Source organism: Rosa chinensis, chromosome 1 (genome assembly GCF_002994745.2).
Source record: "Rosa chinensis cultivar Old Blush chromosome 1, RchiOBHm-V2, whole genome shotgun sequence".
Taxonomy (NCBI): domain Eukaryota; kingdom Viridiplantae; phylum Streptophyta; class Magnoliopsida; order Rosales; family Rosaceae; genus Rosa; species Rosa chinensis.
In genome coordinates, this window is record NC_037088.1 from 53,481,233 (window position 1) to 53,498,670 (window position 17,438).

Genomic DNA, 17,438 nt, shown 5'->3' on the forward strand with positions numbered 1-17,438 from the left:
AGGTCCGGATCGGTCCGGACCGGTTTTTCGGGTTTCCGGGTTAAAATGCCCAGGCCTAGTGTATTATGGTCTTCGAGTCCAAGTAAACCCGGCATGTTATAAGACCCGAGTCACCCGGGCCGACTACGTGTCATTTTTGACTGTTGCGACTAAACTTTTAGCAAGTTCAGTTTTAGAGAGAGGAATAAACTTTTTCCAACTTTGTGTAAAGATTTGTGATTGGAGAATGAAGATGTTCAATAGGGTTTCGAGACGTGGCTTTGCAAGTAGTCAAGACCTTCCTCTCGAAGGAGTCTGAGATGCGTCCTCATATCAAATCGGTGCATTCATCCATTCTGTTCTTCCTTTTTTTTTGGGTCTGAATGTGCATTCATCTTTAGGTTAAAACTTAACGTAGAACAGATGGCAACAAAGATCAAAGAGCAGTTTGAACGTGAAAAGGGAACACCCAATTTGTTGCAAATATGTTTGTGAGGCCCCGAAAATTTTCATTTAATTTTTGGAGATAATTTTTCACCACTAGAAAATGTGATTTAAGTGAATGAATCGATTTCGGAGATCGTTTTGGTGTCGAGACCACCTATTGGGCCGAAAATTAAAGTTTGGGCCAAGATTCTTCCAATTAGGCTTGGAAAATTAACGAATTGAGTTTACACTGAACTTTTGACAATTGGGCTTGCGATGATTAAAAATTTCGAGCCCAAAGTCTAGAAATAAACAGCTAGGAGAAATTTGTAATTTGACGCAAGTGCAAGATAAACTTTTCGCACGAACTAGGAATAAAAGGGTGGGAAAAACTTACAAACAGTACCTGAATTACGGGCCACTAATAACTTTCGTACCTCAACTTCAAAAACTATCACAATGGTACCCAGATTATCTAACACGACCTAACATTCATACATGCCGTCCACTTTGCCGTTAACGGTGTTAAATTTACAAGGGTAAATCTGTCATTTCACTGTTCATTTAAAAAAAAAAAAAATCCTCTCCTAAAAAAGAAAAAGAGTACCATGGTAAGAGAGATAAACAGTGAAATGACAGATTTACCCTTGTAAATTTAACACCGTTAACGGCAAAGTGGATCCCAGGTATGAATCTTGGGTCGGGGTGAAAATTCCAAGTACCAAAATGATAGTTTTTGAAGTTGAGGTACAAAAGTTATTAGTGGCCCATAATTTGGGTACTGTTTTTATTTTTTTTTCCCTAAAAGGGTTAATAAACCCTATAAACCCCAAAACTCTCCCCTTTCCCTCTCCCTCTCTCTATCTCGTCCTCCCTCTCTGCCGTCGCCAGAAACACAGTGTCCGGCCACCACCTCTCGTCACTGCTACCACCAGTCGAACCACAATCCAAATCCGACCACACAAACAAGGAATAAAAGGGTTAGAAAACCCTAGAAACCCCAAAACTATCCCCTCTCCCTCTTGGCTGCATCCCTCTCTCTCGCACCCCCCCCCCCCCCCCCCCCCCGCGACCTCTCTCTCTCGTCCTCCCTCTCTGCCATCGCCAGAAACACAGTGTTCGGCCACCACCTCTCGTCGTTGCTACCACCAGTCAATCCACAATCCAAATCCGACCCCAAGAGAAATTACAGCCATGCATTAGCCCCAACCTCCACACTCGATTTTGCAAACCTGTGAAATCACTGCTTATCATCTTTCTTTGATTTTCGATCGTTTCTTTAGCTCACTGTTGCCACCAATGAGTTCGGGGCAAGCCGATTGTCAAAGCTCAGAAGCCTCACCACCGACCAGACATAGGAGGAACCCGTACGCACGATCACCAGAGCTTAAAGGTCTGGGCTTCAGCGTTCTCCAATATCCAGCTCAAAGCAAGCTAAACCACCTTCAGAAATGGAATCAATACTTCAAAAACCTCCAACCCTCAAAACCCCAAAGTTCGGCGCTGCCTCGAGACGTCACACGCGCCACTGTTCGCGGGTGAAAGTTTGTACCTCCGCCGCCCACGACCGCCGGTCTCTCAAACTGGCTTAACTAGGTAGGTAATTTTCGTCACCTCTCTTTGGTTAAGGCCTTTATTCTAATATGAATCAGAAACCCTAATTTTGTGTTATTCGATTTGGAGGAATTGAGGTTTGTGGAAGCTAGAAGATTGATGCTTTGGAGGAGAAAAGAGCTACTGGGTCAGTTTGAATTGAAAATCGATTAAGGAAAGAATCAAAGACTCTGTTGAATACGAAACTAAATAAGGGTTGTCTGTTAACTTGTGTTTTGCTTGCTAGGAATCTGAATGGTTGACAGTGGTGGGATGCAGATACCCTGAATTAGCTTCTAATTTGGAAAGAAGAATTGGTAAGGGTCTGAGTTTTAAATCTACTGCTTGTGAAACTGTTGTGGTTGAAATATGTTGTTTGATCGATGAATGAGTGTGGTTAATGTGTGAAATTATTCGTACCAGATATGCAACTCGATTAAGTTTTGGTATTGTGATTCACGATTGAAATTGTAGAGATGGGTAATAAGTGTGAGTTGACGGTAATTACTAAGTCACCAGGATTTTGGTCCTTGCAAAGTAATGTGGGAAGTAAATGGCTAATTCGGTGAGCACTTTGAAGTTGGTAAATAAGAATGTACCACCTGTGACACATAAAACGGTATGGTGGATGACAATTTTGAGAATGAGTTAAAATTTCGATTAAAGTTCTTTGAAGCTTCCATATCTTAGAATGAGTTTGAAAGGTGAAATCATTCGGGAATGGTAATTGTCATTTGTTTTTTTTAAGTAGAAATGCTAAGCAAATTTCGGTCAAAGTGCTAAGTATAATCACCATATCCTAAATGATTCAAATGCTACATCATTTGGATTATTTGGGAATGGATAATAGATTTTATCAACTAGAGTTTCGGTTATAGATGAGTTAGAAATCCTGCAGGTGAGAATCTCTGAGCTCATGTTGTTTTAGCATACTGCCTATATTTTATAAAAGAGAACAAATGTTTGTGGTTGTCTTTTTTTAAAAAAAAAAATATTTTTGATAAACGTGCATGATATATGTAGTAAATATTTTCAAGTATATTATTTTCAAATCTAGCATGGTAGGGTCGACCCTTATTGGGCAAGCGATGACGAAAGCTCACCCTTACAACAGTGTGCAGGTTTCAAGTATGTGTTCAAGGAGCATGCAGAGGAGGCACATGGTCCGGCTTGACATATTTCTCTTTGACTTTATCAAATTAAGGTTTCAGTCCTTTATCGGACTTTGAAGTCACTTATATATTTACTTTTTATTTATTTCCTACTCACTTATCAAAAATTTGAGTGGCCGTAACCCTAGGGCGTGTCTTTCATACTTGAAGTTCACTAACTGTTTTCCAAAGTTGGCTCTGATTGTAAGCCCAAAGTTCATATCCCATTTTCCGTTATTGAAAACATGTTGTTGGGTTGCTATAATGATTTGCTCAAAGGAAACCAAAAGGCCTTGCGGTTTTGGGTTAATGGGTTATCGAGATGTCATTCTTGACATGTCGATTTCTCATTTGCTCGGGATCGCGGCACTGCGGGATTTCACCCACGGGATGCCACATTATTGTTCGATGTCAGAATTTTGATTGTTATACCTTTTCAGAAAGAGAACAACGCTAGGAACAAAACTTATTGCTTTGCTGGACTTTTTAGGATCGTTTTGGGCCTTAAAACTGCAATTTACTGTTTTTCCGCAATTTAGGTTTTCTAGTTCGATTTGGATGTATTTTGTTTTAACCCGTGGGCTTTAGGATTTTATTGTTAGTCACCGTAGGGTTTCTTTTCCCATAAAGTTAACATTTAGGTCAAATTGCTATTTTTTATTAACCTTAAACAGTTGCAGAACATATCTTTTATCATATTTCAATCAAACTGAGAGTTTTCTCATCTATCTCTGGTGGACTCTAGAATTCTTAATTTAGGTTTATTACTTGTAAACCTAAGGTTACTTTCCGACTACGTCAAAATTTCAAATAGTATACGTACTTCTTAGAGTGGTAGAAAATAGAAACCCGTTAATTTTACATTATACATTGAATTGATTTGTTTGACGTAGTTTGTTTAACTAAAAATTTGAGTATATATGAGACAATTTATTTTCTTGTGCCAAAGATGAGTTCAGAGTCTTCAGACTACATCATCACTATGCACCACTACAACAAAACTTGGTCCAATAGACAAGCCAACTATATGTCAATTCCAAGTAGAGGGTTGCTTTGTTTCATTTCTTCCTGTACAAGTATAGGCAGAACTACTTCGTTAATTAAAAAGTTTTGGAACTGTAAAGCCGCGGCAGCTCATCTCTTTCAATTTGAATAGCTGATTTTGATTGATGTTTAATTTGCTCTGAAGTGCGGAGGAAAGAGTGAGGTTGTATATAATAAAGTCAAGTGCTTTGAAACCGAGAGTCCTGAGCTTCGGGAGCAAGTTCAACTGTACGGAATATTGGAATGACTGGCAGCATGAGGTGGAATCCCACCGATGACGACCAATCACGCTTTAGATTTTACATTTTCTTTGTCCCTCTAAAGGGAATCTCATTTATCTTTACCCGCTCTTGGAAGTTCAGCCTTTGGTGGGCGGTGGCCTTCTTTGTTTATCCATTTAAGACCGGGAACATTCAGGAACATTGGCCAAAACAATTGGAGATTTTTTTTTTTTTGGAGAAATTTTTGTTGAGAATATTCTAGTCTCAGCTGAGTGGATAAGTTTTATTCACTGTAAATCTTTTAATACTTATACAGATAGTTTATATTTCCAGTGTATGCATGGCGTTTAAAGTGTGTAAGCAAATATTTTCATAACAAAATAATAATAATTACATATAAAGTCATTTTGGTTTTTTTTTTTTTAGGGAAAAAATTTCATCGTCTATAAAAATGTCACATAATTTCAACTTTCATTATTGTCATTCTCTAGAAACCATGTTGCCATCTGACAAAAAATTACTACACGATCAAAAAAGGTACCGACTCATTTTGAAGTTAAATTCAACAAGACAATATCTCTGTTGTTCGACCAACTTTTAATGATGGACCGGTGTCGTTATGTCACTCTTGCCAACATGGGCCTAACCATGCTCATGAATGGTCCATACAATTAATAATGACTACGTATCGAGCCTCAAAAGCTAATTATTCTCCTATGATTTTGTGCTGTTTTTCAACGATTCCGATAATTTCTAATACTAATACATTTATGAAAATTAGTCATTCGTCATATTCTACATTTTTATGACTTGGATTGCAACTTCAATCCATACATGGAGTAGATAGTTGCTCTAAGTCTCACTTAGAAAAGATGAGACCACTTAGATAGAGATACTTTTTGTCAGTCTCATGTGGATGAGTTGTTAAGTTGTTTTTTTGGTTGAAATATAAATGAATTGATATTTTTAAAAGAAGAAAAACAAAAAGAAAAAAAAATAGATATAGTCTTTGTACATTTAATTATTGTTTTATGTTTGTGCTGCACTAGACAGATATTAAAGGGTTGAACAAAGTGATAATTAATTCAGAATTTGGATGACTTTATATTCCTCCAGTGGAGTAAGAGCATCTCCCACGATAGGTTATAAAGACTTTTTTAGCCTAAATTAAGAGAAAAATGCACCAACAGTCCCTCAACTCTTGTGCACCGGCCAGTTTGATACCCAAACTCACAATGGTATCAGTGTGATACCTAGACTCAAAATTTGCTATCAACTACATACTTCCGTCAAATTTCTTTGACGGCTCTGTTAAATAGGTGACGTGGCAAGCATGTGGAGGGGAAAAAAAGGGGAAATGACCGAAATAGCCTAGAGCAATAGCCTCAATGACTTATATGTCCTTGAAATTATTTATTTATTTATTTAAATAATTCTTTTTATTATTTTTCTCTCCTCATCCTCTTCTTCTTCCTATTTTAATTTTTTCCTTTCTTCCTCTGCTACAACTCAAACGCAAACGTTTCTTTGCAACCTGAACCCAAAAACCTAAAAAAATTGGGCAAGGATCTAAGCGACGATCAAGGAGGCCTTCACCCTCTTCGACATCGGCAACGACGGCAAGATCGCCCTGTCCGAATTGAAATCCTAATGTGGTCCCTGAGCATCATCTCCGACGATGATTCATCACCCTCCGCCTCCGACAAGTCATGCGCCTCTTCTCGAGTCTGTTCCGGTTGGTCTTCGGCGGCTTTGTCAAGCCTCTCCAGGCTCTCGCCCAGTTTCTCGGTCCCCGCGGATCTTCCTCATTGGCATCATCACTGCCTATCGGGAACGAAGACGACAACGGCGAGTCTAGCAGGCCGGTGTCACGCACCACTCCCCCACTCAGGTGCTCAAGAATTTCAATGAGGTTCGATTTCTCCGGATCGAGCTTCCCTCTGGCGAGCTGGGCATAGAGGGCAATGGTTTACTGAAATGGAGGGCCGATTTCGGGTCAATACTCAAACCCAGAAGCCTTATAATTTAGCTCAATCCAGAAAGAGAGTGATACTTCAAAAACAAGACTTTTGGTTGCTTTGATTATTGCTTCTGTGATTAACTTTATGGAGATGGGTGTCTCTACTTGGGTTTTCAGTTTCAAATAAGACAGATTATGTTGTTCATTGGTTCTAAATGGGTTGCTTGTATTGAGTTTCTGACTCTTTGATTTAAGGTGTGAATTGGGTTTTGGTTTGATAGCCTGCTGGGTTTAGAAAGAATCCATGCTACAGCTCAGAAAAGAAGAGAGGAAAAAATAAGGGATGGACTCGTTCCAGAAAGGTAAGAAAGAGCAAGAGAAAGTAAAAAAAAAAGAGAGAGAGAACAAAAAAAAGTCAATATTATCACCACCGATTATTATTATTATTATCTTTTAGTATAATTCAATTTATTTTATCAACAAGTTAAAAAGACATTTTTGCCCCTATCTTTTGGCCCATATGCATGCCACATCATCATATTTGACGGATGACTGACGGAACATTGACGGAAGCATGTCATTAATAGCAAATTTTGAGTTTAGGTATCACATTGATACCATTGTGAATCTGGGTATCAAACTGGCCGGTGCACAAGAGTTGAGGAACTGTTGGTGCATTTTTCTCCTAAATTAAAGTTTTTCTCACTGTAACTACCACAGGTGGTCGAGTTGGTAAGAGCCTCCAGGTGTGGAACCCCCACACCCGGGTTCGAATCCCGCCGACGCTTATTAGAGTTAAATCTCAATATATTCTTGGTGGCCAGGGGGGAGGAAGCGTTTTGACAAGATCTCCCGAGCACGGATTAGTCTCTGGGCCTAGGAAGCCTTTGAGGACACCGTGTGATTGACAAATCAAAAAAGTTTTTCTCACTGTAAGCTACTTCCCAAACTTTAAGAAAAAAAATTCAGCCTAGCTAAAATTTGCAGTCCAAATTTGCACTGGGTTTTGTTAGTCCAAATAGTGGGCCATGCTAATTTTTTTTATTATTTCTTTATGAATAGGTATTATACATTTTAAGGAAAACCTATTTTCTTACATACATGTGTTATTTATAATGTTGCTAAATATTAAAATTATATCATTGGAAAAGATATTGTTGAGATCTTCAATATGAGTCCAATATTTGATATGTTTAGAATTTTTAAAATAAATGTGTAATCATTAATTTTTCTGATATACTTATCTATAGTATAATTAGGATCGAGAAGAAAGTTTGTCAACCAAAACAAATTTTTTTTACCAAAATATCCCTCAAATATTAAAAAAAACCTTTGAATTGAAATATTTGAGAAGGACAAAAAGGCCAATTCACCAAAACTAAAAGAAAAAGAAAAGAAATTTAACAAAAAAATAAATAAAAAATAAAACTCCACATTCTGTGAAATAACTGCCACCTAGTTATCCACACCCATAGAGTGTGTTGGGCATCTAGCTTTCATTTAAGTAAATAGACTAGTTTTATTGATAGCCTCGTTAAATTTTTACTCGGAGATATATTTCGAGTTGATAAAAAAAAAAAAAAACTAGAATGTGAGTACTAAAAAATGAACAACAACATAAATTAAAACAATGAAACTACAAATTATTGAAATACACATAAAAAATAAAATTAACAAATATTCTGGTAGATTATAGATATGATCATATTTGATTTTTGGCTTACTGAATTTAGCCTTCAATGATAGCACTGCTTTTTGTTAAGGGCTCTTGATCATTTAGGCCAAATAGGTATATTTAAGAGAATTTTATTTTTAGTAGGTTAAAAACATTTTGCTTTTGACCTATGGTGGAAGAAGCCCTTAGGGGAGAGGGCAAAAACACTATCTTAAATCAGTGTTGCTTGTCAAATTCTCTCTTTGTATTCACATGCAACATTACTGGTCAACTCTAATTCAACTTATTCTCATCCCTCCAGAGGTAGTGGAAATGTAAATTGTTTAGTACATGTAAGATGTTTGGCAGAATTTATCTGCTTATCTATCAATTCAATCAGTTTTCATTTTTATTTTATTTTTAGGGACAAAATATTCAGCTTTCAGTTTATGTATTGGTTTTAAGCTTCCTTGAACAGATGGCCAGTAAGAGGTTGCATGTCCTTTAGATTGTTTTATTTTGTACTAGTAACAATGAAATACCCAAATCCCCAAACTCAGTCTTATAGTGAATTATTGTCTCAGCTTTTGAGCCCTCAAATGAAAAATGGAAGAACATGATACACAAGATTCCATTAAGCTTAATAAATTACTTACAAGGTTCTAAAATCTAAACAACAACAATCACACACATTTGTAACTACCACTCCATCAACCAACCAACTATTACATTTTGGTAACTGTAACTACTACTTCAATAGTACCCTAACTAGCTATTAATTTAGTGACAATTCTCTTCACAATCATGTATGAGGTCTGGGACCATCCTATCTAACATCCCGAGTGCATAGACTAAACCATCAAATAGCACTGCTAAAAAAGCTCGTGTTACTTGGAAGATCATTGTATCATTAGAGGATACTATCAGACCTCTTGGAGTTCGTTAGCTACATTGGAGGGTATTTCCTCTAGCTAATGCAGATGAATATTGGACCCATTCATCGACTACTTCGGTGTTTGTATCATAGCGCGCTGCTTATTCTACTATCCCCACGGTAGACCCTTCACAATGACTTTGGTAGGTTGGAGTCTATGGAAGGAGTCTGAGCTGTTTGATCAGAAGAGTAATAATCCTGGTCAGCAATGCTTGTATTCTACAACTTTGTGAGAGGAGTCATAGTCCCCAAACGAAGATTGCAACTCATTGCATTCAATATTATGTAGAGCATCTCCATATATTGGATACATCATTGACTGCAGTGCTGAATCTTGTGGCTGAAAAGGATAAAATGATGATTCCATATTTTCTTTGGTTTGACGATGCACCTGGATTAAGAATCATAACAAACAAGCATTTAGTTTGAAGCGTGAACAGACATAGTTGAGATTAATTTCATATAGCATACCATTCTCACCTCTGGAACCCTACAATCTGTAGCTTGATTTTCAAAATTAGACATGATAATTGGTATGTCAACTTCATTGGTTGAAATGTTTTTCTTAAATGCAGATTGCCAATTATTGCATTCACCAAAATAGAGATTGGCATCTGGAACATTTCCCAGCTTTGTGTATATTGGTGACTGCGGTATGGAGAGGCCGTCATCTTGTGGCTGAAGTGAACAAAAGAGTGAATCTAGATTTACTTCCGGTGGGTCACATAGCTGAATTAACAATCACAAAAAAGCAAGCATTAGTTCATAGTTTCATACTTTTATGCGCATAATAAGTTTGTAGAAGATGTTCAAGAGGATGCGATTTCACATATCATCTGCTACAACTTCATTTTATAATTTGGACGTAATGTAGTTGACAAGTTCGTTATATCATCAGTGGTTAGAAAGACACTCTTGTAACATAAGAATCAGCAATTTCTGTTTATATTCGTGCATGACTTGCGACTTAAGTTTTGCTAGAGTGAGGAGGTTAAGAGGAGGTTTTACAAGAACTGGTGCAAGTCCAAGAAGAAGGCTTTTGGAAAGTACTCCAAGACCTATGACACTGACGAAGGAAAGAAGAATATTGAAGGACAGTTTGAGAAACTGATTAAATATGCTACTGTTATTCGAGTTTTGGCTCACACTCGGATCAGGAAGATGAAGGGTTTGATTGTTTGAAGCAGAAGAAAGCACATCTCATATTCTCATGGAAATCCAGGTGAATGGTGGCATACAAAATGTTCAACTACAAAATGCACATTAATTCTTAATTACCTGTGCAAACACACCATCCATACTCTCATTTTCATCACAGGTTGAAACTTCATTCTTGTCTTCTGGACAAGAATTAATATCTCCAAATGGTGATTGCGACTTGTTACAATCATCATTAGTGCCATTGGCTTGCAGAACAGCTTCCAGCTCTAGGGATGCTGATGACCGCACTGCAGAGGAGCAGCTGTCATCCAGAGGCTGAGCTTGATGAAGAAGTGGTTCATCATTTTTGTGTGCCTGATTATAAAATCAAAATTCAGAATTATAAGCAAGCAAGATCTTAATGTTGATATACTTCTGGTGCTCCATATCAAGACAGAGAACATGTACATTCTTACCGCTTGAATTTTCCAATAAGACACATCCGCACTATCCGGTTCCCCTTCATCACTGACCAAAGAATCCTTCTTATCTGATTTATTCTTCATCACACACCCGCGACAAATAACAAAGTCACCCTGCGTAAATTTGAGGCGATGCCATGGTTAATAAGCAGGAATCTCTATTATATTATGCAATTAATAACCAGCAATTGAAATTATTTTCATTGAGGAGACACATAAACACACAATAGATACTAAATTCTTAATCCACTGAACAGATCACAATAACAACACCGCAATAGAAATAGAGAATCACCTGGGCCTGCTTCGGATATGAATCAAAATCAGATCCCAGATTTGCTCCTGGTTGAGAATATCCCTGTATTAACAATCACAAAAAGAAAGAGTTAAGTTTGGATTCACTTCTAGTGCTGCGACATATTTAGAAGTTCAAATAAGTAAGTGTTTCAAAGAGCATGCTTTTTCTCACCTCTGGAATCACATCTGCAGCTTGATTTTCAGAATTAGATGTGCTGTTGCTAACTAGTTCACCACCATCAATGTTTGAAATATTGTTCTTCTTCGTATGAGAAGAGTGATTATCCTCAAATGGATATTTCCTCTTACGGTATTCATCATTATGGACATTGGTGGTATACATTGGTGACTGATGTAGCTGATGCAGTAGAGGTGCCGCGGGTAGATGAAACAACGAATCCATATTTTCTGGATCATTTAGTAGCTGTTTGATCAAAAACAAGAAAGTGTCAGTTAACATTTCCAATATACTTCTTGTGCTTCATATTGAAAATTTCATAGCAGAAATCAAAATGAAAGTTTGTTCTAACCTCTTCATTCATATCAGATGAATTAATTCTATCAGCTTGACCTTCAACAGAGGTCGAAAGATTACAAGGATCAATTTGCAAGCCTGGGACTTCATGCTGATTTCCAATGGGAATCTGAAGAGCATCTCCCAGCTTCTTAAATGCCAGACGTTCTTCTGCTTCAGTAATCCTACCACCACCAGTTTCAGATTCTCCATCATTGCCATTGGGAATTGGAACAACATTAACCTGCTCATTGGATGCCAAATTTTCTTCAGCCTGATTTGCAACATTGGAGACCATACTGCAGCTACCGCTACCGCTACCGCGATAGAAGAATGGGGCATCCTCATGATGATCAGAGTTGTCTGACTTGTACTTCAAGCAACAGACAACAAAGTCCCCTATCTGCTCATCAGAATTTGCCCGAGTGAGATAATACTCATGAATGACCCAGCCGGTCTTCTGGGGTTTCAGCACTCCACGTTTAATGTAGAAGGTCAAGGTCCTCTTTCTCCCAATCACAGCTTTGGTGCCCGGCGCCTTGATGTCTCGGTCCTTGCTTGTGACCTTCCAGGACCCTTCCCCTGTAGTCCTGTTGGAGCGATTACTCTTAGGGTACTTGTATTCACGCGGAGCGAAGAAGTACCACTTGCCCTGACTATACCAAGACTCTGCCCTTGTAAACCAAAAGAAGAAGAAAAAGAAGAGCTTCCTCCCCAGATTTTGCCGCCTTCTAAACGCCAGTTCTGCAAAAACGCAACACAATAAACATGACTGGATCATTAATAATAATAATTGAAATTGATGGTGTTCTGGTTCCGGAGATGGATCACCTGGTAGCTCACGAGGCTCGTGCTTGCACACCTCGATTTCAGGGATGATGGACATGATTTGGGAGTCCTTGCCCTGATTCTGCTTCTCCAAGTCACTCAGCAGCTCCTCGTCGGTGGGACGTAATCGGTATCCTGGTGGAACTGTGAAAAGGCCCCAGCTCATCTCTTTCACTTTGATCAGTACTGTTGTTCTTTGCTCTGGTTTTAGAAGTATAGCTGATTCTTTGAAGTGCAGAAAGGGTGAGGTTGTATTTAAAATGTCTAGTTGAAGACCAATAACGCGTTTAAGGGAATCTTTTAATGCATGTTTATAGATAGGTTTATATCTCCAAGGGAATTATGTAAAATTCAAAATGTTTTGTCGAAAATTCCTTTCCTTCCTCTCAATGTGAGGTCTAAGAAGCAGAGTGAAGGCGTATTTAGTCTTCAAGTAAACCCGGCATCCAGACCCGGGTAAACCGACCCGACTAAGCGTCATTTTTGACTGTTAAGACTAAACTTCTTTAGCAAGTTCAGTTTTAGAGAGAGGAATCTAAACTTTTTCCAACTTTGTGTAAAGATTTGTGATTGGAGAATGGAGATGTGCAACTGGGTTTGGAGACGTGGCTTCATAAGGAGTCAAGACCTTCCTCTGGAAGGAGTCTAAGATGGGTCGTCGTATCAATTTCTAATCTGGACTTATCATCCATTCTTCTCCTTTTTTTTTTCTTTTTTTGTCCGAAGGTGCATTCATCTTTAGGTTAAAAACTTGGAACAGTTGTAACCAAAAAAAAACTTGGAACAGTACTTAAAACTAAGCTGACCCAAACAACTCATTTTTGCACATCAGAAGGCCATATTCCATCTGAACAGTACTTCTAGTAGAAAGTAGAAACCCATTAGTTTTACATTACACGTTGGGTTGTGATGTTAACAAAAATGATGAAAACCAAGATTGAACTCTCTCTAAACCCTAGCGCCCGCCTTTCGGCTGCTTCCATGGAGGTTCTCGTCATCTCCACGTCCATGTTCGTTGGCATATTGGTTCACGATATGATCGGTTGCGGCGGTGATTATTCATGACTCTTTCTGTTGTTGCCCAGATTCCAAGTGAGTTATATCTTGTAATGTTTCTTACTTTACTATAATTGACTGACACCATTTGCGTTCAAAAAAGAAAAATAGTTATACAATATGCTCAATGAATATTTGAAACCCATTTGATGAAAGAAAGTAACAAAGTAGAATACAAAAGTGATACATGCACTAGTCTACCATAAGGTAAAGCTTTTTTATTTTTTTTAATCAAAAAAAAAAAAAAAACCATAAGGTAAAGCTAGTATAAGACTACTTAAAGATCAACACTATTTTAAAACAATGTTGCTGGTCAGATTCTCTCTTTGTATTCAAAGGCATCAGTACTGCTCAACTCTAATTTTGCATAAGCAAATTGCCGATGAGAGGTTTAAATGCCTTTCAACTTATTTTGTTCGTAGCCATGTCATATACTCAAATCCCCAACAGTCTAATAGTGATTTTTTTTTGTCTTTGCTATTGAGCCATCAACAGAAAAATGGAGATAAAAGTACACAAAATCCCATTAAACTTGATAAATTACTTACAAAGATTCAAACTATTAACAATCACACACATTTGCAACTACTATAACATCAACCAACTAGCTACTGTTCAAACTATTAAAATTAGACATGATCTGTCTAACTGTTATGTCAACTTCATCTGTTGAATTTTTTTTCTTAAATGCAGATTGCCAATTATTGCATTCACCACAATAGAGAATGGCATTTGAAACATTTCTCAGCTTTGTGTATATTGATGACTTGTGTATATTGGTGACTACAACTTTGACGGCCGGTAATCTTGTGGCTGAAATTGATGTGGAACATTTCCCAGCTTTGTGTACCTTGGTGATTGCAACTTTGAGAGCTGGTAATCTTGTGGCTAAAGTGGATGTGGAATATCTCGTAGCTTTGTGTATATTAGTGACTACAGTATGGAGGGGCAATACTCTTGTGGCTAAAGTGGATGTGGAACATCTCGCAGCTTTGTGTATATTGATGACTATAGTATGAAGGGGCAGTATTCTTGTGGCTGAAGTAGACATGCGCTTTGTATATATTGATGATTGCAGTATGGAAGGGTAGTACTCTTGTGGCTGAAGTGGATATGGAACATCTCGCAGCTTTGTGTATATTGGTGACTGCAGTATGGAATGGCAGTACTCTTGTGGCTGAAGTGGATATGGAACATCTCACAGCTTTGTGTATATTGGTGACTGCAGTATAGAGGGGCAGTACTCTTGTGGCTGATGTGGACCAAAGAGTGAATCCAGATTTTGTTCTGGTAGATCACGAAACTGAATTAACAATCACAAAAAAGCAAGCATTAGTTCATACTTATACGTGCATATTGAGTTAGTATAAGAAGATGTTCAAACAGGATGCGATTTCACATATCATCTACAACTTCATTTCTAACTTAGACTAAATGTAGTTAGCAGGCTCATTATATCATCAGTGGTTGCAAAGATATTCTAGTAACATATGAATCAGCAATTTCTATTTATATTCGTGTCTCGCTGACTTAAATTTTGCTATAGGTCATTGGATTTAGAGCCGAAATGTTTAACAACAACAAAGCATGTTCATTCTCACCTGTGGAAACACATCATACACAGTCTCACATTCATCACAGGTTGAAACTTCATTCCCATCTTCAACACAAAAATCACTATCTCCAAATGGTGATTGCAACTCATTACAATCATCATTAGTGCCGTTGGTTTGCAGAACAGCTTCCAGCTCTTGGGACACCGGTGACCGCAGTGCTGAGGAGCAGCAGTCATCCAGAGGTTGAGGTTGATGGAGTAGCAAATCCTCATTTCCCTGTGCCCGAGTATAAAGTCAGGATCCAAAATTATAATTAAGCAAGCAAGATCTTAATTTCGATATACTTCTCATGCTCCATATATCAACACAACATAGAATATCTTTGTTACTACCTCTTGATTCATTTCAGACAGACTCGCGCTACCAGGTTCTTCTTCATTACTGACCGAAGAATCCTTCTTATCTGTTATCTTCAAGCGACAGATAACATAGTCTCCCTGCGTAAATTTGAGGCGAGATCATGGTTAACGAGTATGAATATCTATGACCCACACCAAACACATAACCCATTTATAACTCCACTGATGTCTATGACATACTAAGCCCTCAATCCACTAAATGTGGCTAATGGGTTCAGGACAATCTGTAACACTGTTAACACTTTGAAACAGGGCATGAGTTTGTCATAGCAAGATGAACTCAAAGAGAAGTTTTTTTTTTTTTTTTTTGATAGTTAAATAAGGGATGAGGCGATATTAGCTCCTCATATTGAAAATTTTCTTTTTCAACACTCAAAAAAAAAAAAAAAAACTCAAAGAGAAGTTAATAATTGCTTTCAGTAATGTTTTAGTTCCTATCTTGCTTTGAGCTCAACCAGTTGGGCTTTTACATCACGTGTAATTAGTATATGCATATGACCCTGTTCACTTTTCTGAGTTGTTAATTAGTATATGCATGGCACAATCACAGAAAACTCATGCCCTGTTTCACACTTCCATGGCACAATCACAGAAAACTGACGAGGAGAAATAGAGACTGACCTGGGCCTGCTTCGGATACGGAATAATTCCATTTCCAGGAAGGTTATACTCATGAATGACGCAGCTGGTCTTCTTCGATGTTGGCACACGACCCTGGTAAAAAGTCAATGTCCTCTTCTTCGCAATCACAGCTTTGGATCGTCGAGCCTTAATCCCACGCTCCGGGCCTGTGATTTTCCAGTATCCCTTGTTCGTGCTCCGCTTCGAGCGAGAGCTTTTGTTGTACTTGTAAGCCTTTCTGGTGAAGAAGAACCACTCCATGTCATGAGCCTCTGTTTCAGTCCCCAACAAAGCTGCCCAAAAGCCCAAAACACAGAACACGAAAATCAGAACTGACTCGGTCCATAATGCATCATATTCAGAAATGGGTAATGATTAACATTGAGAAAGGTTGAGTCTTTAGTTACCAGGGAGCTCAGCCGGCTCGTATTTGCAGAGGTCGATTTCAGGGATGATTTGGTTGATTTCGGAATCATTTCCACCATGAATCTTCTTCTTCAAATAGTGGTTCACAAGCTCCTCTTCGGTGGGATGGAATCTGTAGCCTATCGGCACTGAAAGCGGCGTCGTGTTCTCTCTGCTCATATTGTTGTTGTGATATATCTCCTTTCTCTCTCAATGGTCAGCTCTGAGAAGCAGAGGACAGGAGTGAAGGTGTATTTATGGCCTTCAAGTTCAAGTAAACCCGACATGTCATACGACCCGACCCTATTACGTGTCATGTTTGTCTGTTGCGACTAACCCCTCTAGCAAGTTTATATGAAAAGTGAGGAATATCTAAAGATTTGTTTGCAGAGTTTGTGATTGGAGGATGGAGAAATGTCCAATAGGATTTCCAGACGTGCTTCACAAGTAGTCAAGACCTTCTGCCGGAAGGGGTCCAAGCGGGTCCTCATTATTCTATTCCTAATGGGTGCTTTCATTCATTTAAGTATTTAACCAGATCTCTTTCTTTTTGTCGATTCAATCATATCAAGCACAGTTGGAGAGAAGCAAAACTTCCTGATGCGGTCACTCATTTTTGACATGTACATAATATAGCTAGCTGGAATCACTCTCTCTCTCTCTCTCACTCTCTCTCTCTCTTTTCTCTTGACTTCCGGTCTTGTGCCATGATTTGTTAGATTTTGGTTCTGTTAAGAGAAGCTGTGCGTATTTAACATTTGTTTTTCTCTATTAAAACAAAAAAATATTCCTAAAACGGAACAAAACTATAAACCCAGCAAACTCTGAACCAAGTCATAGCAACCATTCCTTGCTTTCACATTTCTTCTTCTGTGTTATGTGTGTTTTTTTTTATATGCTAGTCCTGTGAAAAAAAAAAACCCTATGCGGCTCTGGCCGCCCTCCCCCTCCCTCTACTGGTGTTTCCCACCAATCTACCTTGGACATCCTCTACGATTTATTCGACGCTTGACGACAATTAGGACGCTCGCTCTCTTGATACTTCTGATCTCCTTTTATTCGGGGTTCGATATGTGGATTGGCTGACCTTCGACGACGGCTTTGTTTCTATGATCGATGGTGATGGTGAGGTTTGGCGGCAGATCAGTTGGTCATCTT

At 38.4% G+C, this 17,438-nt stretch overlaps 2 protein-coding genes across 3 annotated transcripts; both read right to left on the reverse strand.

The window, feature by feature from the left end:
• Nucleotides 1–8,648: 8,648 nt before the first annotated feature.
• On the reverse strand, nt 8,649–12,594 carry LOC112182188. Its single transcript, XM_024320640.2, has 8 exons — nt 12,227–12,594; nt 11,412–12,139; nt 11,054–11,305; nt 10,880–10,942; nt 10,579–10,698; nt 10,241–10,477; nt 9,443–9,691; nt 8,649–9,353 (listed from the first exon to the last, which is right to left on the reverse strand). Exons 1-8 carry the CDS (start codon nt 12,387–12,389, stop codon nt 9,165–9,167), a joined length of 2,001 nt encoding a protein of 666 aa, XP_024176408.1. The 5' UTR covers nt 12,390–12,594; the 3' UTR covers nt 8,649–9,164.
• A 1,185-nt stretch (nt 12,595–13,779) lies between these two features.
• LOC121048792 (NAC domain-containing protein 71-like) lies at nt 13,780–16,514 on the reverse strand. 2 transcript variants are annotated; one of them, XR_002929316.2, is made up of 6 exons: nt 16,283–16,514; nt 15,876–16,168; nt 15,228–15,332; nt 14,881–15,111; nt 14,414–14,582; nt 13,780–14,338 (listed from the first exon to the last, which is right to left on the reverse strand). XR_002929316.2 is itself a non-coding variant. In XM_024320644.2 (5 exons), exons 1-5 carry the CDS (start codon nt 16,458–16,460, stop codon nt 14,478–14,480), a joined length of 912 nt encoding a protein of 303 aa, XP_024176412.1. In that variant the 5' UTR covers nt 16,461–16,513; the 3' UTR covers nt 13,780–14,477. The 2 variants fall into 2 exon arrangements, 1 of the variants encoding a protein (XP_024176412.1); XM_024320644.2 differs by having other exon boundaries at nt 13,780–14,582; nt 16,283–16,513.
• Between the last annotated feature and the right edge of the window lie 924 nt (nt 16,515–17,438).